This window comes from Salmo trutta, chromosome 32 (assembly GCF_901001165.1).
Source record: "Salmo trutta chromosome 32, fSalTru1.1, whole genome shotgun sequence".
Lineage (NCBI taxonomy): Eukaryota > Metazoa > Chordata > Actinopteri > Salmoniformes > Salmonidae > Salmo > Salmo trutta.
Genome location: NC_042988.1, coordinates 39,349,240 through 39,371,962, shown reverse-complemented (window position 1 = coordinate 39,371,962; position 22,723 = coordinate 39,349,240). Strand labels below are relative to the sequence as shown.

Genomic DNA, 22,723 nt, shown 5'->3' with positions numbered 1-22,723 from the left:
CTCAGGCACGACAAGTGGGTGACGTGATAGATTTGTCGAACACTGTTTTGTTCAAAGAGGTTGATCAAGAGGATGGGTTGTGTGATACCTCTGGGAAGCTGATCACCTCTGACAAACAGACAAGGGAAGAATCGAAGTATGTTGAACTTATTGCTGAATGAATACAGTTACCAGTCACTCATGAGCAGCTGATTGCTAACCAAAAGGTTGACAACAGGCTGGATAAATGTTTTTCTAGTGTTGTCTCATTGGAAGAGGCAAAGAAGAAGAACGTGGCTTACTTCCTTGACGGTAATCTCCTCATGCGTAAATGGACATCGCATGTGGACGCAGACAGAGATTGGAATGCTGTTTACCAAATAGTGATTCCTACAGCCTTTTGACAAAATGTGTTATCCCTTGCTCATGATCACCAGGGGTCTGGTCATTTAGGAATCACCAAGACGTATGATCGGGTCCTTCAACATTTATTTTGGCCAGGTTTAAAACAAGATGTGGCTCAGTTCTGTCGGACATGCCACACATGTCAGATAACAGATAACATCAAACCTTTGACTAGTGGAATCAGGTGTGATAATGCTAGGGCATGCTGGAGTAATGGATGGTAGAGATACAGGACCGTCCTAGTCTCAGGGTTCTGGAGTAATGGATGGTAGAGATACAGGACCATCCTAGTCTCAGGGTTCGGGAGTAATGGATGGTAGAGATACAGGACCGTCCTAGTCTCAGGGTTCGGGAGTAATGAATGGTAGAGATACAGGACCGTCCTAGTCTCAGGGTTCGGGAGTAATGGATGGTAGAGATACAGGACCGTCCTAGTCTCAGGGTTCTGGAGTAATGGATGGTAGAGATACAGGACCATCCTAGTCTCAGGGTTCTGGAGTAATGGATGGTAGAGATACAGAACCATCCTAGTCTCAGGGTAATGGATGGTAGAGATACAGGACCGGGTTCTGGAGTAATGGATGGTAGAGATACAGGACCGTCCTAGTCTCAGGGTTCTGGAGTAATGGATGGTAGAGATACAGGACCATCCTAGTCTCAGGGTTCTGGAGTAATGGATGGTAGAGATACAGGACCATCTTAGTCTCAGGGTTCTGGAGTAATGGATGGTGGAGATACAGATACAGACTCTGGTATCAATCATGGTTATGATGCTTCAGACACAGGGTGCACAGTGGTACATTCTCACACACACACACATACACACACACACACACACACATACACACACACAAACTTACGGGATGTGTTTCCGTCATAATACCTCTCCCACTCCCCACCTCCCTCCCTCTGGCTCTCTGGTGGGGCGTGATAACAGTATGCTTGCTCAGTCCATCTGGCCGCCTGCATCTGTTTGAAGATGTCTTATATTCATTCTGTGGTGTGGACTATAATATAATGCTTTAATTGCAGCAGGTGGTGATACTCCACAAGTGGTTCATTGAACGTATTAAACCACAAATGAAGGCATTTACATCAGAAGTGAACTGTTCTACCTAGTAACAATGACTTAAATGTGTTGAATCACAAATTTCTCTGCTCTGCTACTCTCCCTCTCTCTGTATTCCTGGGCCAGACTCTAGAACATGTGCAGTTAGTTAGTGACCAGACTAGAACATTGGCAGCTAGTGAATGACTGAAGGATATGAAGGTCAGTGTGTATACAGGGGGGGATGGGGGTTGGTGCACCATGACAGAGATCCTGGTCTGCTCTGTCCAATACAGTGATTGATGACTTACATCCTCAGGGGCACAGAACCTCCCTAAAACCTGTCCCAGTGTGTCTAACCTGTGACCTCTAACAGAATGACCTCACTGGTACCAGATGTGATGGACGAGTATCATTACTAGTGGAGGACATGAGTACAGGTTTACTGGGAGGTAGCAGCATGGTAATGTCTAGGCAAACGTGTCCTGTTACAGCACAGCCTAAAGGAACGTTGAGAATGCATGGTGCCAGACAGGTTTCTGTCTGTGTCTAGTCCCATGGGGCTGTGCTGTTTGGGATTTGGGTTGATTTAACCCTTTGACACGTACGAACACACACGTGTGATCATTCAACAGTGGTCTCTGCAGTGTTCACTCAAACCGGTATGATTAGAACACTTGTTTAGTTTTTACAACTTGATTGGAGTCCATCTATGGTCAATCCAGTTGACTGGACATGATGATTAGGAAAGGCACACACCTGTCTGTATGAGGTCCCACAGTTGACACTGTATGTCAGAGCAAAAACCAAGCCATGGAATTATCCGTAGAGCTCCGAGACATGATTGTGTCGAGACACAGATCTGAGGAAGGGTACCAAAAAATGTGCATTTCTAAAAAAAGGTTTTCGCTTTGTTTTTAATGGGGTATTGTGATGTCATTATGGGGTGTTGTGATGTCATTATGGGGTGTTGTGATGTCATTATGGGGTATTGTGTGTAGATTGCGGGGAAAATGTATTTAATCTATTCTAGAATAAGGCTGTAATATAACAAAATGTGGAAAAGGGGAAGGGGTCGGAACTTTTCGCATGCACTGTCTATATGGTGCATCGGTACCGCTTCCCGTGCGGTAGCAGAGACAACCGTCTATGACTTGGGTGGCTAGAGTCTAACTATTTCTAGGGCAGTTCCTCTGACACCGCCTGGTATAGAGGTCTTGGATGGGAGGGAGCTGGGCCCCAGTGACGTACTGGAGTCATTATCCATGTCAGAGCAGCTTGTCCGTTCTGGGGTACAGGTCCTCTGACACCGCCTGGTATAGAGGTCCTGGATGGCAGGGAGCTGGGCCCCAGTAATGAACTGGAGTCATTATCCATGTCAGAGCAGCCTGTCCATTCTGGGGTACAGGTCCTCTGGGCATAATGGCACAAGTTGTCCTATTACAGAACAGTCAGTTTCAGCAAGGTGGCTCAGTAACCATGCCAGTTGCAGCTCAGCTTGGCTTGGCTCAGTAGTGTGAAACAGGGTATCAGTGTCCTGTACTTGAGAGAGAGATGTTTCCTCTACAGAGAAAGAGGATGTATTTAACCAATGCGTCACAACGACACAATGACACATGATGCTAAGTGTGAAGTCTAGAGACGGGGTGAGGAGACAGATGAGCGGAAGGAAGGAAAGAAGGAGGAGATATTGGAGGACAGAGAGAAGGAAAGGCGAGAGCTATAATCACCCTTCAGAGACCTCTCTTCTTCCTATAGATAGCTGTACTGTAATAGGCTGCATATGGCAGACAGGCAGCATTGTGGGATACATCTCAGTTCAATAGCACTCTCTTTGTGCCTTTGATTCCGCCGTTTTTATTGGTTTGATTGAGTTACAGATGAAGATGAAACAAAGTGCACCTCCCATCAAATCTTTACGCAACTATTTTGTAAAAGCAATTTTGTTTGATACTTGATTTTGACCAAGATTTAGTTCAAATGTGAACATGAAGAAATTAAAAGGTTCTCTGTTTTTAATGTTTATTTCTTCTGTTGCAGCTCTGCTGTTGGAGTGGGTTTCTATGGTAACAGTCAGACCAATGACGGGGTGTACCAGCTGACCTACTCCCTCCACAATGCCAACCACACTCTGGGTGGCATCAACAGCTTGGTAAGATACCAGGACACAACTCAGTAGAGCCCTGAACACTGGTACAGTTCACTATGGGCACAACTGTACCTGGAGGTCAGTGTGCGTAGCTTCCATTTTCATGCAAGTCTCCTATTAAAATGATGTTATTCAATACAGCTATTAGCTATTTGTCTTGAATAACCCCAGTCCTTCTCGCTACAATGTAGAGGTATGTTGTCATGGACTCTGTAAATATCACTGTAGTGGTATGTTGTTATGGACTCTGTAAATATCACTGTAGTGGTATGTTGTTATGGACTCTGTAAATATCACTGTAGTGGTATGTTGTTATGGACTCTGTAAATATCACTGTAGTGGTATGTTGTTATCCAGTTCGGTAAATAACAACTACAAGCTTATTTTACACGCAACAAAGGGTTCCTTTGTTAATGGAGGGTTCATCATCTGTCCCAGTAAAATCACACGCCCCGGGGGGCCTCTATCCCCTTATGATCCCCCAGTCCTGGTAGGGGGGACTGGTTTGGGGACTGGTGGTGGAGCCTGGTCCCTTCTGGTGGTGACTTGCTTCTAGCCCGTGGGATGTGACGGGGGGTGCAGTAACAGGGTGATGAATAGAGGAGTGGTAGAGTGGTGAGGTGCAGTAACAGGGTGATGAATAGAGGAGTGGTAGAGGGGTGAGGTGCAGTAACAGGGTGATGAATAGAGGAGTGGTAGAGGGGTGAGGTGCAGTAACAGGGTGATGAATAGAGGAGTGGTAGAGGGGTGAAGTGTAGTAACAGGGTGATGAATAGAGTGGTGAGGTGTAGTAACAGGGTGATGAATAGAGGAGTGGTAGAGGGGTGAAGTGCAGTAACAGGGTGATGAATAGAGTGGTGAGGTGTAGTAACAGGGTGATGAATAGAGGAGTGGTAGAGGGGTGAGGTGCAGTAACAGGGTGATGAATAGAGGAGTGGTAGAGGGGTGAGGTGCAGTAACAGGGTGATGAATAGAGGAGTGGTAGAGGGGTGAGGTGCAGTAACAGGGTGATGAATAGAGGAGTGGTAGAGGGGTGAGGTGAGGTAACAGGGTGATGAATAGAGGAGTGGTAGAGGGGTGAGGTGCAGTAACAGGGTGATGAATAGAGGAGTGGTAGAGGGGTGAGGTGAGGTAACAGGGTGATGAATAGAGGAGTGGTAGAGGGGTGAGGTGCAGTAACAGGGTGATGAATAGAGGAGTGGTAGAGGGGTGAGGTGTAGTAACAGGGTGATGAATAGAGGAGTGGTAGAGGGGTGAGGTGCAGTAACAGGGTGATGAATAGAGGAGTGGTAGAGGGGTGAGGTGAGGTAACAGGGTGATGAATAGAGGAGTGGTAGAGGGGTGAGGTGCAGTAACAGGGTGATGAATAGAGGAGTGGTAGAGGGGTGAGGTGAGGTAACAGGGTGATGAATAGAGGAGTGGTAGAGGGGTGAGGTGCAGTAACAGGGTGATGAATAGAGGAGTGGTAGAGGGGTGAGGTGTAGTAACAGGGTGATGAATAGAGGAGTGGTAGAGGGGTGAAGTGCAGTAACAGGGTGATGAATAGAGTGGTGAGGTGTAGTAACAGGGTGATGAATAGAGGAGGGGTAGAGGGGTGAGGTGTAGTAACAGGGTGATGAATAGAGGAGTGGTAGAGGGGTGAGGTGCAGTAACAGGGTGATGAATAGAGTGGTGAGGTGCAGTAACAGGGTGATGAATAGAGGAGTGGTAGAGGGGTGAAGTGCAGTAACAGGGTGATGAATAGAGTGGTGAGGTGTAGTAACAGGGTGATGAATAGAGTGGTGAGGTGTAGTAACAGGGTGATGAATAGAGGAGTGGTAGAGGGGTGAAGTGCAGTAACAGGGTGATGAATAGAGGAGTGGTAGAGGGGTGAGGTGCAGTAACAGGGTGATGAATAGAGGAGTGGTAGAGGGGTGAGGTGCAGTAACAGGGTGATGAATAGAGGAGTGGTAGAGGGGTGAGGTGCAGTAACAGGGTGATGAATAGAGGAGTGGTAGAGGGGTGAGGTGAGGTAACAGGGTGATGAATAGAGGAGTGGGGGAGGGGTGAGGTGTAGTAACAGGGTGATGAATAGAGGAGTGGTAGAGGGGTGAGGTGTAGTAACAGGGTGATGAATAGAGGAGTGGTAGAGGGGTGAGGTGCAGTAACAGGGTGATGAATAGAGTGGTGAGGTGTAGTAACAGGGTGATGAATAGAGGAGTGGTAGAGGGGTGAGGTGTAGTAACAGGGTGATGAATAGAGTGGTGAGGTGTAGTAACAGGGTGATGAATAGAGGAGTGGTAGAGGGGTGAGGTGCAGTAACAGGGTGATGAATAGAGGAGTGGTAGAGGGGTGAGGTGCAGTAACAGGGTGATGAATAGAGTGGTGAGGTGTAGTAACAGGGTGATGAATAGAGGAGGGGTGAGGTGTAGTAACAGGGTGATGAATAGAGGAGGGGTAGAGGGGTGAGGTGCAGTAACAGGGTGATGAATAGAGGAGGGGTAGAGGGGTGAGGTGCAGTAACAGAGGGTGATGAATAGAGGAGTGGTGAGGTGAGGTAACAGGGTGATGAATAGAGGAGTGGTAGAGGGGTGAGGTGCAGTAACAGGGTGATGAATAGAGTGGTGAGGTGCAGTAACAGGGTGATGAATAGAGGAGTGGTAGAGGGGTGAGGTGCAGTAACAGGGTGATGAATAGAGGAGTGGTAGAGGGGTGAGGTGCAGTAACAGGGTGATGAATAGAGGAGTGGTAGAGGGGTGAGGTGCAGTAACAGGGTGATGAATAGAGGAGTGGTAGAGGGGTGAGGTGCAGTAACAGGGTGATGAATAGAGGAGTGGTAGAGGGGTGAGGTGCAGTAACAGGGTGATGAATAGAGTGGTGAGGTGCAGTAACAGGGTGATGAATAGAGGAGTGGTAGAGGGGTGAGGTGCAGTAACAGGGTGATGAATAGAGGAGGGGTGAGGTGCAGTAACAGGGTGATGAATAGAGTGGTGAGGTGTAGTAACAGGGTGATGAATAGAGGAGTGGTAGAGGGGTGAAGTGCAGTAACAGGGTGATGAATAGAGGAGTGGTAGAGGGGTGCAGTAACAGGGTGATGAATAGAGGAGTGGTAGAGGGGTGAGGTGCAGTAACAGGGTGATGAATAGAGGAGTGGTAGAGGGGTGAGGTGCAGTAACAGGGTGATGAATAGAGGAGTGGTAGAGGGGTGAGGTGCAGTAACAGGGTGATGAATAGAGGAGTGGTAGAGGGGTGAGGTGAGGTAACAGGGTGATGAATAGAGTGGTGAGGTGTAGTAACAGGGTGATGAATAGAGGAGTGGTAGAGGGGTGAGGTGTAGTAACAGGGTGATGAATAGAGGAGTGGTAGAGGGGTGAGGTGTAGTAACAGGGTGATGAATAGAGGAGTGGTAGAGGGGTGAGGTGCAGTAACAGGGTGATGAATAGAGGAGTGGTAGAGGGGTGAGGTGTAGTAACAGGGTGATGAATAGAGGAGTGGTAGAGGGGTGAGGTGCAGTAACAGAGGGTGAGGATAGGAGGAGGTGTATGGAGTTAGGGGAGGGAGTGGAGGGGAGGGAGTGGAGGGGAGGGTCTGAGAAATCAGAAAAGGAATCCATTACGCCTAATGGGACTGGAGAAGGGTGGGGTGGGGGTAGTGATGGAGGGTGAGTGGGAAGTAGAGGGTCTATTAGACAGAAGGTAGTAACAGTCTGGGGCAGTAGAGGGTCTGTTAGAAGGTAGTAACAGTCTGGGGCAGTAGAGGGTCTATTAGACAGAAGGTAGTAACAGTCTGGGGTAGTAGAGGGTCTGTTAGACAGAAGGTAGTAACAGTCTGGGGCAGTAGAGGGTCTGTTAGACAGGAAGTAGAACAGGGATTATCTCTCCATCTGTCTGTACTAATGGTGGTTCAGCTCCTTTCAGTGTTTCTGGACACATTACTCTCATAACTCCCTCTAAACATCCAGGTTATACACATCCACGCACACATGCACACACACATACCACGCACACACTCCAGATGCTCCAGATACTCAACTAGTCTAAAGAAGGCCAGTTTCATTGCTTCTTTAATCAGAACAACAGTTTTCAGCTGTGCTAACATAATTGCAAAAGGGTTTTCTAATGATCAATTAGCCTTTTTAAAATGATAAACTTGGATTAGCTAACACAACGTGCCTTTGGAACACAGGAGTGATGGTTGCTGATAATGGGCCTCTGTTCGCCTATGTAGATTTTCCATTTAAAAAACAGCTGTTTCCAGCTACAATAGTCATTTACAACATTAACAATGTCTACGCTGTATTTCTGATCAATGTTCTTTTCTTTCAAAAACAAGGACATTTCTAAGTGACCCCAAACGTTTGAACGGTAGTGTACCTCCAGGATGTTTTGTGTACTGGGAGTTTCCCATGGTATTCCAATGTGATTCCTGGGGCCTGCAAGCTATGCTGGTATTGATTATAGTGAAGAGTCCTCCAGGGAAACAAACAGAGACTTCCTTATTTAAACCAGAACAGGAAGTAGTAACTAACATGTTTTATAAATACCATTTGTGGCAGTGTAAATGCACTGAGGTACAGTAGAGTGTTGGAAACTCCCCACAGTTCCTAAGATGTCTCCTCAAATGTTTCCCTATTCCAACCAGCTTATCTGGTTTGATGACGCTGAGGCGTGTTGTTTGGTAAAATCCCCCCTCTTAAATGAACAGTGGTTCTATCAGCTCTCTGTCTTGTGTCCCAAATGGCACTCTATTCCCTATATAGTGCACTACTTTTGACCACCCTGGTCTCTATATAGGGAATGGAATGCCTCTTGAGACACAACCTGTGTCTGTCACTGTGTGACTGTGCTGGCAGCCTCTTCTCTCTGTGGAGAGACTGAGCTGAGAGCAGGCCAGGGGCCACACAGCCAGGGGCCACACAGCCAGGGGCCACACAGCCAGGGGCCACAGAGGGCACAGATTCATATGTTACATTAATAGTTAGCCACACCTCCTTCTCTGACACACACCACTATATGGTTATTTTTTGGGACTTCTTAATTTCTCTCATAAGTTCTCTGAAGGCCATTTGTTACCACTGTGTGCTGCTTAGAAATCAATGAGGAAGTAGGACAAATAAAGATTTTTTTGAGGTTGCATGACGTCAATGAAAAAGAACAATACGGTGTGACTGTCATGGAATTTGATTAATTCTGGATATAATTTACAACAGAGAAAGACCCCAGTTAGCTGGAGACTCATACCCTATTCCATATATATATCTCATCCTTACAGTGTCTCTCTGAATGTATAGTTTAGTTTATACAATTACGGTATGATCCAGAGATATGCTTCCACCTCTCCTTCCAGACCAGGCAGACCTATAGGCTGTGAGGCTTCCACATCTCCTTCCAGACCAGGCAGACCTATAGGCTGTGAGGCTTCCACCTCTCCTTCCAGGCCAGGCAGACCTATAGGCTGTGAGGCTTCCACCTCTCCTTCCAGGCCAGGCAGACCTATAGGCTGTGAGGCTTCCACCTCTCCTTCCAGACCAGGCAGACCTATAGGCTGTGAGGCTTCCACATCTCCTTCCAGACCAGGCAGACCTATAGGCTGTGAGGCTTCCACCTCTCCTTCCAGGCCAGGCAGACTTATAGGCTGTGAGGCTTCCACATCTCCTTCCAGACCAGGCAGACCTATAGGCTGTGAGGCTTCCACCTCTCCTTCCAGACCAGGCAGACCTATAGGCTGTGAGGCTTCCACCTCTCCTTCCAGACCAGGCAGACCTATAGGCTGTGAGGCTTCCACATCTCCTTCCAGGCCAGGCAGACCTATAGGCTGTGAGGCTTCCACCTCTCCTTCCAGGCCAGGCAGACCTATAGGCTGTGAGGCTTCCCCCTCTCCTTCCAGACCAGGCAGACCTATAGGCTGTGAGGCTTCCATCTCTCCTTCCAGACCAGGCAGACCTATAGGCTGTGAGGCTTCCACCTCTCCTTCCAGACCAGGTAGACCTATAGGCTGTGAGGCTTCCATCTCTCCTTCCAGACCAGGCAGACCTATAGGCTGTGAGGCTTCCACATCTCCTTCCAGGCCAGGCAGACCTATAGGCTGTGAGGCTTCCACCTCTCCTTCCAGACCAGGCAGACCTATAGGCTGTGAGGCTTCCACCTCTCCTTCCAGACCAGGCAGACCTATAGGCTGTGAGGCTTCCACCTCTCCTTCCAGGCCAGGCAGACCTATAGGCTGTGAGGCTTCCACCTCTCCTTCCAGGCCAGGCAGACCTATAGGCTGTGAGGCTTCCACCTCTCCTTCCAGGCCAGGCAGACCTATAGGCTGTGAGGCTTCCACCTCTCCTTCCAGACCAGGCAGACCTATAGGCTGTGAGGCTTCCACCTCTCCTTCCAGACCAGGCAGACCTATAGGCTGTGAGGCTTCCACCTCTCCTTCCAGACCAGGCAGACCTATAGGCTGTGAGGCTTCCACCTCTCCTTCCAGACCAGGCAGACCTATAGGCTGTGAGGCTTCCACCTCTCCATCCAGGCCAGGCAGACCTATAGGCTGTGAGGCTTCCACCTCTCCTTCCAGACCAGGCAGACCTATAGGCTGTGAGGCTTCCACCTCTCCTTCCAGACCAGGCAGACCTATGGGCTGTGAGGCTTCCACCTCTCCTTCCAGGCCAGGCAGACCTATGGGCTGTGAGGCTTCCACCTCTCCTTCCAGACCAGGCAGACCTATGGGCTGTCAGGATCCCACCTCTCCTTCCTGTTGGTCGGGCTAGGGTGAAAGATGAACGTTAGGCGGCAGGCGGTGGTGTGTGGTGGGGGCAGGGCATCAGAGCAGTTTCCTGGCAATCAGAGACCTTCCCTAGGGACCTGGGGAGGAGAGGAGGGTGTGTTACATAGTGTCCTTACTGTCTTACCACATAGCTGCGATCTCTGGTTCCATACTGTCCGGTTACTGTGTTCCAAGTGGTACTCTATTCCCTATGAATTTCACTACTGTTGAACTATACGCCGGGAACAATAGTACTATATACTGTATATCCTGTTATGACTAGGGGGCAGTATTTTCAAGGCCGGATAAAAAACGTACCCGATTTAATCTGATTATTACTCCTGCCCAGACACTAGAATATGCATATAATTATTAGCATTGGATAGAGGACACTCCAACGTTTCTAAAACTGTTTGAATGGTGTCTGTGAGTATAACAGAAGTCATTTGGCAGGCCAAAACCTGAGAAGATTCCAAACAGGAAGTACCCTGTCTGACCATTTCTTGTCCTTCTTGATTATCTCTATCCAATACAGGGGATCTCTGCTGTTACGTGACACTTCCTACGGCTCCCATGGGCTCTCAGAAGGCGGCAAAAAGCTGAATGGTGGCTTTGCAGGCCCTGGTTGAAAAACATTAGCGCGTTTGGATAGTGGCCGGTCAGAGTACTATGAGACTGAGGCTCGTGCACGAGACGAACCCATGTTTACTTTCTCTCTTTCTTTGAACGAAAACCACCACTCCCGGTCTGAATATTATCGCTTTTTTACGAGAAAAATGGCATAAAAATTGATTTTAAACAGCGGTTGACATGCTTCGAAGTAAGGTAATGGAATATTTAGAATTTTTTTGTCACGTAATGCGTCGTGCTCGTCACCCTTCTTTACCATTCAGATAGTGTCTTGAACGCACGAACAAAACGCCGCTGTTTGGATATAACTATGGATTATTTGGGACCAAACCAACATTTGTTATTGAAGTAGAAGTCCTGGGAGTGCATTCTGACGAAGAACAGCAAAGGTAATAACATTTTTCTTATAGTAAATCTGACTTTGGTGAGTGCTAATCTTGCTGGGTGTCTAAATAGCTAGCCGTGATGGCTGGGCTATCTACTGAGAATAATGCAAAATGTGCTTTCACTGAAAAGCTATTTTAAAATTGGACATGTCGAGTGCATAGAGGAGTTCTGTATCTATAATTCTTAAAATAATTGTTATGTTTTTTGTGAACGTTTATCGTGAGTAATTTAGTAAATTCACCGGAAGTGTTCGGTGGGAATGCTAGTCACATGCTAGTCACATGCTAATGTAAAAAGCTGGTTTTTGATATAAATATGAACTTGATTGAACAAAACATGCATGTATTGTATAACATAATGTCCTAGGAGTGTCATCTGATGAAGATCATCAAAGGTTAGTGCTTCATTTAGCTGTGGTTTGGGTTTATGTGACATTATATGCTAGCTTGAAAAATGGCTGTCTGATTATTTCTGTCTGGGTACTCTGCTGACATAATCTAATGTTTTGCTTTCGTTGTAAAGCCTTTTTGAAATCGGACAGTGTGGTTAGATAAAGGAGAGTCTTGTCTTTAAAATGGTGTAAAATAGTCATATGTTTGAGAAATTGAAGTAATAGCATTTCTAAGGTATTTGAATATCGCGCCACGGGATTACACTGGCTGTTGAGTAGGTGGGACGCAAGCGTCCCACTGGCCCAGAGAGGTTAAAGTAATGATGGACTGTCATTTCTCTTTGTTTATTTGAGCTGTTCTTGCCATAATATGGACTTGGTCTTTTACCAAATAGGGCTATCTTCTGTGTACCACCCCTACCTTGTCACAACACAACTAATTGCCTCAAACGCATTAAGAAGGAAAGAAATTCCACAAATTAACTTTTAACAAGGCACACCTGTTAATTGAAATGCATTCCAGGTGACTACCTCATGAAGTTGGTTGAGAGAATGCCAAGAGTGTGCAAAGCTGTCATCAAGGCAAAGGGTGGCTACTTTGAAGAATCTAAAATGGATTTTGATTTGTTTAACACTTTCTTGGTTACTAGATGATTCCATGTGTTACTTCATATCTCTCCCTCTCTCTTCCCTTTTCCCTCTCTCTCTCTTTCTCCCCTTTTCCACTCTCCCCTTATCCATCTCTCTCTCTTTCCCATTCTCCCTTTCTCTCCCCTTCTCCATATCTCTCCCTCTCTCTCCCCTTCTCCATATCTCTCCCTCTCTCTTCCCTTCTCCATATCTCTCCCTCTCTCTCCCCTTCTCCATATCTCTCCCTCTCTCTTCCCTTCTCCATATCTCTCCCTCTCTCTTCCCTTCTCCATATCTCTCCCTCTCTCTTCCCTTCTCCATATCTCTCCCTCTCTCTTCCCTTCTCCATATCTCTCCCTCTCTCTTCCCTTCTCCATATCTCTCCCTCTCTCTCCCCTTCTCCATATCTCTCCCTCTCTCTTCCCTTCTCCATATCTCTCCCTCTCTCTTCCCTTCTCCATATCTCTCCCTCTCTCTCCCCTTCTCCATATCTCTCCCTCTCTCTCCCCTTCTCCATATCTCTCCCTCTCTCTCCCCTTCTCCATATCTCTCCCTCTCTCTCCCCTTCTCCATATCTCTCCCTCTCTCTTCCCTTCTCCATATCTCTCCCTCTCTCTTCCCTTCTCCATATCTCTCCCTCTCTCTTCCCTTCTCCATATCTCTCCCTCTCTCTTCCCTTCTCCATATCTCTTCCCTTCTCCATATCTCTTCCCTCTCTCTTCCCTTCTCCATATCTCTTCCCTTCTCCATATCTCTTCCCTCTCTCTTCCCTTCTCCATATCTCTTCCCTTCTCCATATCTCTTCCCTCTCTCTTCCCTTCTCCATATCTCTTCCCTCTCTCTTCCCTTCTCCATATCTCTTCCCTTCTCCATATCTCTTCCCTTCTCCATATCTCTTCCCTTCTCCATATCTCTTCCCTTCTCCATATCTCTTCCCTTCTCCATATCTCTTCCCTCTCTCTCCCCTTCTCCATATCTCTCTCTCCTTCTCCATATCTCTTCCCTCTCTCTCCCCTTCTCCATATCTCTCTCCTCTCTCTCTCCTTCTCCATATCTCTCTCTCCTTCTCCATATCTCTCTCCATTCTCTCTCTCTCTCTCTCTCTCTCTCTCTCCTTCTCCATCTCTCTCTCCCCTTCTCTCCTTCTCCATCTCTCTCTCTCTCCTTCTCCATCTCTCTCTCTCTCCTTCTCCATCTCTCTCTCTCTCTCTCTCTCTCTCTCTCTCTCTCTCTCTCTCTCTCTCCATCTCTCTCTCTCTCCCCTTCTCCATCTCTCTCTCTCTCTCTCTCCCCTTCTCTCCATCTCTCTCTCTCTCTCTCCTTCATCTCTCTCTCTCTCCTCCATCTCTCTCTCTCCTCCATCTCTCCTCTCTCCTCTCTCTCTCTCCTTCTCCATCTCTCTCTCTCCTTCTCCATCTCTCTCTCCCCTTCTCCATCTCTCTCTCTCTCCCCTTCTCCATCTCTCTCTCTCTCTCTCTCTCTCTCTCAGGTCTCCAGTTCTCTGGGCAGTATGGAGGTGGGTCTGCAGCAGCACCTGGATCGTCTGGATGAGATCTTTGCTACGCGGGGAGACTATGTCCAGGCCTTGAGGTTCATGGGTCAGATGGCTGACAACATCATCAGACAGCTGACCTCCATGCCGGAGCTCAGCAAGGCCAAGGTGGACCTGTCGGCCATCGCTGATCAGACAGATTATGTTGAGTACTATAGGTGAGAAGAGGAGAAAGACAGTCAGGCATGCAGACAGGCAGATAGGCAGGCGGGCAGACAGTCAGATATGCAGACAGACAGAACGAACAGTGAAGTGCTGCTGTCACTGACCTATGTCTATTATAATTGACCTCATCGTGACTACCAGCCAGTCTATGTGTCTCCTCTCACTGTAGTCAAGGCTCCAGACTGGGCCTGTTGCTCCGGCCTGACTGACTGGTGTAATCTGACACCTATATATATTGGTTTTCCAAGGCTGGTGAGTCAGTGTGTTATAAAGGGACTGCTAGAGGGGGTACTGTACCAGTGGAGGATGCAGTATGTATTGATGAAGAGGTGTTGTTTCACTGAGGGCAGAGGGGGATGGAAGGCTCTCTTTCTTTCTCTCTTATTCTTGTTCTCTCTCTCTTTCTCTCACTCCCACTACCTCTCTCGCTCTCACTCTCTCCTTTGCTTCCTTTCATTAGAACACATTTGTCTGCATTTATACAAACATTTATCCAGACAAATGTAATAGCATAGCGATTGCTTAGTGCCGCTCCTCACCCACCCAGTCTCTTCTCTATAAAGATATGTGTGGTCAATTTACTGCAGGCTATCATGGTGTGGGGTTACCAAACAGTGGTGTGGGGCCCATTCCAAGCCATTTCAATCCAATACTTTCCATTCCAAATGGCCGTTTCAAGACTATCTCACACTATGGATTCTCCCCTAGTTCGCCAAGTATGATGTCACTATTGCACTAGAGGTGACCGTAGGCTTGCACTTTAACCTCAATATCCCTCTTATTCAAAGCTAAAAGCGTCATGATTTTTCCACAGGGGCCAGTGCAGTGGAAACGTGGCTTTATGTAGACACCACACACATACTACAAATACACATTTACATAGAAGAAAGAGAGGGAGACAGAGAGACAGACAGAGAGATAATTACTTGACACATTGGAAAGAAAGAAAGAAAGAAAGAATTAACAAAAAAACTGAGCAAACTAAAATGCTATTTGTCCCTAAACAGAGAGTACACAGCGGCAGAACACCTGACCACTGTGACTGATCCAAACTTAAGGAAAACTTTGACTATGTACAGACTCAGTGAGCATAGCCTTACTATTGAGAGAGGCTCCCGTAGGCAGACCTGGCTCTCAAGAGAAGACAGGCTATGTGCACACTGCCCACAAAATGAGGTGAAAACTGAGCTGCACTTCCTGACCTCCCAAATGTATGACCACTTTAGAGACACATATTTCCCTCAGATTACACAGATCCACAAATAATTTAAAAACAAACCCGATTTTGATAAACTCCCACATCTACTGGGTGAAACATCAGTGTGCCATCACAGCAGAAAGATTTGTGACCTGTTGTCGCAAGAAAAGGGCAGCCAGTGAAGAACAAACACCATTGTAAATACAACCCATATTTATGTTTATTTATTTTCCCTTTTGTACTTTAACTATTTACACATCATTACAACACTGTATATAGACATAATATGACATTTGAAATGTCTTTATTCTTTTGAAATTTCTGTGAGTGTAATGTTTACTGTTCATTTTATTGTTTATTTCACTTTTGTTTATCTACTTCTCTTGCTTTGGCAATGTTAACATATGTTTAAATTGAATTTTGAGAGAGAGAGAGAGAGAGAGAGAGAGGTTAGTTCCTGTAGAAGACACTGTAGGACATGTATTATCTATGTCCATGGATTTGTCCTGTTCAATTATTAACTTAACGTACTGGAAATGACCTGCTGCAGATGAGATCTAACTAAGAGGCTAACACACACACACACACACACAGACAGACAGACAGACAGACAGACAGACACTGCTTACTCATTCATTCACTCAAACAACCTTTCAATTCACACAAAGGTGAAATAAAGAATGGAACAGTAAACATTACACTCACACAAGTTTCAAAGGAATAAAGGCATTCTCTCCCTCTCTGAGGCACCTGATCCAAGCTTTTAGACAGAAACCTCCCCTCTAGTTTAAACTCTGTACCTGGGTCATATCTGCAGTGCCTTTGTTTTGGTGCTCGTTCCCCCTCCCTGCTACTGCTGATCCTAGATCTGTAACACTGTGCCCTCTCTGTTCTCTAGGTGGGTAACCTACCTGCTACTGCTGATCCTAGATCTGTAACACTGTGCCCTCTCTGTTCTCTAGGTGGCTGACCTACCTGTTACTGCTGATCCTAGATCTAACACTGTGCCCTCTCTGTTCTCTAGGTGGCTGACCTACCTGTTACTGCTGATCCTAGACCTGTAACACTGTGCCCTCTCTGTTCTCTAGGTGGCTGACCTACCTGTTACTGCTGATCCTAGACCTGTAACACTGTGCCCTCTCTGTTCTCTAGGTGGCTGACCTACCTGTTACTGCTGATCCTAGACCTGTAACACTGTGCCCTCTCTGTTCTCTAGGTGGCTGACCTACCTGTTACTGCTGATCCTAGACCTGTAACACTGTGCCCTCTCTGTTCTCTAGGTGGCTGACCTACCTGTTACTGCTGATCCTAGACCTGTAACACTGTGCCCTCTCTGTTCTCTAGGTGGCTGACCTACCTGTTACTGCTGATCCTAGACCTGTAACACTGTGCCCTCTCTGTTCTCTAGGTGGCTGACCTACCTGTTACTGCTGATCCTAGACCTGGTTATATGCCTGGTGGCCTTTCTGGGGTTGGCAAAGCAGTCCCGGTGGCTACTCACCATGTAAGTAGTTGGTACCCACTCTGCTCTGTGTAATAACTGGTACCCACTCTGCTCTGTGTAATAACTGGTACCCACTCTGCTCTGTGTAATAACTGGTACCCACTCTGCTCTGTGTAATAACTGGTACCCACTCTGATCTGTGTAATAACTGGTACCCACTCTGATCTGTGTCAGTAACTGGTACCCACTCTGCTCTGTGTAATAACTGGTACCCACTCTGATCTGTGTAATAACTGGTACCCACTCTGCTCTGTGTAATAACTGGTACCCACTCTGATCTGTGTCAGTAACTGGTACCCACTCTGCTCTGTGTAATAACTGGTACCCACTCTGCTCTGTGTAATAACTGGTACCCACTTTGATCTGTGTAGAGATGATCAGCAGATATGGACAGGATAAATGTTATAACACAAACACATTAACACGTATTATCTCATCGCCCATCTCCCCTGAGACGACTACCAACCACATACAGTAACAGTTACTGTAGAGCTGAGGTGACTACCAACCACATACAGTAACAGTTACTGTAGAGCTGAGGTGACTACCAACCACATACAGTTACTGTAGAGCTGAGGCGACTACCAACCACATACAGTAACAGTTACTGTAGAGCTGAGGCGACTACCAACCACATACAGTAACAGTTACTGTAGAGCTGAGGCGACTACCAACCACATACAGTAACAGTTACTGTAGAGCTGAGGCGACTACCAACCACATACAGTTACTGTAGAGCTGAGGTGACTACCAACCACATACAGTAACAGTTACTGTAGAGCTGAGGTGACTACCAACCACATACAGTAACAGTTACTGTAGAGCTGAGGTGACTACCAACCACATACAGTAACAGTTACTGTAGAGCTGAGGTGACTACCAACCACATACAGTAACAGTTACTGTAGAGCTGAGGTGACTACCAACCACATACAGTAACAGTTACTGTAGAGCTGAGGTGACTACCAACCACATACAGTAACAGTTACTGTAGAGCTGAGGTGACTACCAACCACATACAGTTACTGTAGAGCTGAGGTGACTACCAACCACATACAGTAACAGTTACTGTAGAGCTGAGGTGACTACCAACCACATACAGTAACAGTTACTGTAGAGCTGAGGTGACTACCAACCACATACAGTAACAGTTACTGTAGAGCTGAGGCGACTACCAACCACATACAGTAACAGTTACTGTAGAGCTGAGACGACTACCAACCACATACACTAACAGTTACTGTAGAGCTGAGGCGACTACCAACCACATACAGTAACAGTTACTGAAGAGCTGAGGCGACTACCAACCACATACAGTAACAGTTACTGTAGAGCTGAGGCGACTACCAACCACATACAGTTACTGTAGAGCTGAGGCGACTACCAACCACATACAGTTACTGTAGAGCTGAGGCGACTACCAACCACATACAGTTACAGTTACTGTAGAGCTGAGGCGACTACCAACCACATACAGTAACAGTTACTGTAGAGCTGAGGTGACTACCAACCACATACAGTAACAGTTACTGTAGAGCTGAGGTGACTACCAACCACATACAGTAACAGTTACTGTAGAGCTGAGGTGACTACCAACCACATACAGTAACAGTTACTGTAGAGCTGAGGTGACTACCAACCACATACAGTAACAGTTACTGTAGAGCTGAGGTGACTACCAACCACATACAGTAACAGTTACTGTAGAGCTGAGGCGACTACCAACCACATACAGTTACTGTAGAGCTGAGGCGACTACCAACCACATACAGTAACAGTTACTGTAGAGCTGAGACGACTACCAACCACTTACAGTTACTGTAGAGCTGAGACGACTACCAACCACATACAGTTACTGTAGAGCTGAGGCGACTACCAACCACATACAGTTACTGTAGAGCTGAGGCGACTACCAACCACATACAGTAACAGTTACTGTAGAGCTGAGGCGACTACCAACCACATACAGTTACTGTAGAGCTGAGGCGACTACCAACCACATACAGTTACTGTAGAGCTGAGGCGACTACCAACCACATACAGTTACTGTAGAGCTGAGGCGACTACCAACCACATACAGTTACTGTAGAGCTGAGGCGACTACCAACCACATACAGTTACTGTAGAGCTGAGGCGACTACCAACCACATACACTAACAGTTACTGTAGAGCTGAGGCGACAACCAACCACATACACTAACAGTTACTGTAGAGCTGAGGCGACTACCAACCACATACACTAACAGTTACTGTAGTGCTGAGGCGACTACCAACCACATACAGTAACAGTTACTGTAGAGCTGAGGCGACTACCAACCACATACACTAACAGTTACTGTAGAGCTGAGGTGACTACCAACCACATACAGTTACTGTAGAGCTGAGGTGACTACCAACCACATACAGTTACTGTAGAGCTGAGACGACTACCAACCACATACAGTAACAGTTACTGTAGAGCTGAGGCGACTACCAACCACATACACTAACAGTTACTGTAGAGCTGAGGCGACTACCAAGCACATACAGTTACTGTAGAGCTGAGGCGACTACCAACCACATACAGTTACTGTAGAGCTGAGGCGACTACCAACCACATACAGTTACTGTAGAGCTGAGGCGACTACCAACCACATACAGTTACTGTAGAGCTGAGGCGACTACCAACCACATACAGTTACTGTAGAGCTGAGGCGACTACCAACCACATACAGTTACTGTAGAGCTGAGGCGACTACCAACCACATACAGTTACTGTAGAGCTGAGGCGACTACCAACCACATACAGTTACTGTAGAGCTGAGGCGACTACCAACCACATACACTAACAGTTACTGTAGAGCTGAGGCGACTACCAACCACATACACTAACAGTTACTGTAGAGCTGAGGCGACTACCAACCACATACACTAACAGTTACTGTAGAGCTGAGGCGACAACCAACCACATACACTAACAGTTACTGTAGAGCTGAGGCGACTACCAACCACATACAGTTACTGTAGAGCTGAGGCGACTACCAACCACATACAGTTACTGTAGAGCTGAGGCGACTACCAACCACATACAGTTACTGTAGAGCTGAGGCGACTACCAACCACATACAGTTACTGTAGAGCTGAGGCGACTACCAACCACATACAGTTACTGTAGAGCTGAGGCGACTACCAACCACATACAGTTACTGTAGAGCTGAGGCGACTACCAACCACATACAGTTACTGTAGAGCTGAGGCGACTACCAACCACATACAGTTACTGTAGAGCTGAGGCGACTACCAACCACATACAGTTACTGTAGAGCTGAGGCGACTACCAAGCACATACAGTTACTGTAGAGCTGAGGCGACTACCAACCACATACAGTTACTGTAGAGCTGAGGCGACTACCAACCACATACAGTTACTGTAGAGCTGAGGCGACTACCAACCACATACAGTTACTGTAGGGCTGAGGCGACTACCAACCACATACAGTTACTGTAGAGCTGAGGCGACTACCAACCACATACAGTTACTGTAGAGCTGAGGCGACTACCAACCACATACAGTTACTGTAGAGCTGAGGCGACTACCAACCACATACAGTTACTGTAGAGCTGAGGCGACTACCAACCACATACAGTTACTGTAGAGCTGAGGCGACTACCAACCACATACAGTTACTGTAGAGCTGAGGCGACTACCACCACATACACTAACAGTTCTGTAGAGCTGAGGCGACAACCAACCACATACACTAACAGTTACTGTAGAGCTGAGGCGACTACCAACCACATACACTAACAGTTACTGTAGTGCTGAGGCGACTACCAACCACATACAGTAACAGTTACTGTAGAGCTGAGGCGACTACCAACCACATACAGTTACTGTAGAGCTGAGGTGACTACCAACCACATACAGTTACTGTAGAGCTGAGACGACTACCAACCACATACAGTAACAGTTACTGTAGAGCTGAGGCGACTACCAACCACATACACTAACAGTTACTGTAGAGCTGAGGCGACTACCAAGCACATACAGTTACTGTAGAGCTGAGGCGACTACCAACCACATACAGTTACTGTAGAGCTGAGGCGACTACCAACCACATACAGTTTACTGTAGAGCTGAGGCGACTACCAACCACATACAGTTACTGTAGAGCTGAGGCGACTACCAACCACATACAGTTACTGTAGAGCTGAGGCGACTACCAACCACATACAGTTACTGTAGAGCTGAGGCGACTACCAACCACATACAGTTACTGTAGAGCTGAGGCGACTACCAACCACATACAGTTACTGTAGAGCTGAGGCGACTACCAACCACATACACTAACAGTTACTGTAGAGCTGAGGCGACTACCAACCACATACAGTTACTGTAGAGCTGAGGCGACTACCAACCACATACAGTTACTGTAGAGCTGAGGCGACTACCAACCACATACAGTTACTGTAGAGCTGAGGCGACTACCAACCACATACAGTTACTGTAGAGCTGAGGCGACTACCAACCACATACACTAACAGTTACTGTAGAGCTGAGGCGACTACCAACCACATACACTAACAGTTACTGTAGAGCTGAGGCGACTACCAACCACATACAGTTACTGTAGAGCTGAGGCGACTACCAACCACATACACTAACAGTTACTGTAGAGCTGAGGCGACTACCAACCACATACAGTTACTGTAGAGCTGAGGCGACTACCAACCACATACAGTTACTGTAGAGCTGAGGCGACTACCAACCACATACAGTTACTGTAGAGCTGAGGCGACTACCAACCACATACACTAACAGATACTGTAGAGCTGAGGCGACTACCAACCACATACACTAACAGATACTGTAGAGCTGAGGCGACTACCAACCACATACACTAACAGATACTGTAGAGCTGAGGCGACTACCAACCACATACACTAACAGTTACTGTAGAGCTGAGGCGACTACCAACCACATACACTAACAGTTACTGTAGAGCTGAGGCGACTACCAACCACATACACTAACAGTTACTGTAGAGCTGAGGCGACTACCAACCACATACACTAACAGTTACTGTAGAGCTGAGGCGACTACCAACCACATACACTAACAGTTACTGTAGAGCTGAGGCGACTACCAACCACATACACTAACAGTTACTGTAGAGCTGAGGCGACTACCAACCACATACACTAACAGTTACTGTAGAGCTGAGGCGACTACCAACCACATACACTAACAGTTACTGTAGAGCTGAGGCGACTACCAACCACATACAGTTACTGTAGAGCTGAGGCGACTACCAACCACATACAGGTACTGTAGGGCTGAGGCGACTACCAACCACATACAGTTACTGTAGGGCTGAGGCGACTACCAACCACATACAGTTACTGTAGGGCTGAGGCGACTACCAACCACATACAGTTACTGTAGGGCTGAGGCGACTACCAACCACATACAGTTACTGTAGAGCTGAGGCGACTACCAACCACATACAGTTACTGTAGAGCTGAGGCGACTACCAACTACATACACTAACAGTTACTGTAGAGCTGAGGTGACTACCAACCACATACACTAACAGTTACTGTAGAGCTGAGGCGACTACCAACCACATACACTAACAGTTACTGTAGAGCTGAGGCGACTACCAACCACATACACTAACAGTTACTGTAGAGCTGAGGCGACTACCAACCACATACACTAACAGTTACTGTAGAGCTGAGGCGACTACCAACCACATACACTAACAGTTACTGTAGAGCTGAGGCGACTACCAACCACATACACTAACAGTTACTGTAGAGCTGAGGCGACTACCAACCACATACACTAACAGTTACTGTAGAGCTGAGGCGACTACCAACCACATACACTAACAGTTACTGTAGAGCTGAGGCGACTACCAACCACATACAGTTACTGTAGAGCTGAGGCGACTACCAACCACATACACTAACA

General features: G+C 47.0%; 1 protein-coding gene and 1 long non-coding RNA gene across 4 annotated transcripts in view; both read left to right on the top strand.

The window, feature by feature from the left end:
- The window catches only part of LOC115171886 (protein tweety homolog 2-like), a 70,291-nt gene that overhangs the window by 23,131 nt on the left and 24,437 nt on the right, over positions 1-22,723 (top strand). For all 3 annotated transcript variants that reach the window (XM_029729081.1, XM_029729079.1, XM_029729080.1), the window contains exons 3-5: positions 3,473-3,584; positions 13,838-14,058; positions 16,672-16,767. In XM_029729081.1, the coding sequence (XP_029584941.1) occupies positions 3,473-3,584; positions 13,838-14,058; positions 16,672-16,767 (429 nt within the window). The remainder of the gene's footprint in view (positions 1-3,472; positions 3,585-13,837; positions 14,059-16,671; positions 16,768-22,723) is intronic.
- On the top strand, positions 5,764-6,593 carry LOC115171887 (uncharacterized). Its single transcript, XR_003871277.1, has 4 exons — positions 5,764-5,796; positions 5,830-5,922; positions 6,118-6,156; positions 6,443-6,593. It is a non-coding gene; the product is annotated as an uncharacterized LOC115171887 (long non-coding RNA).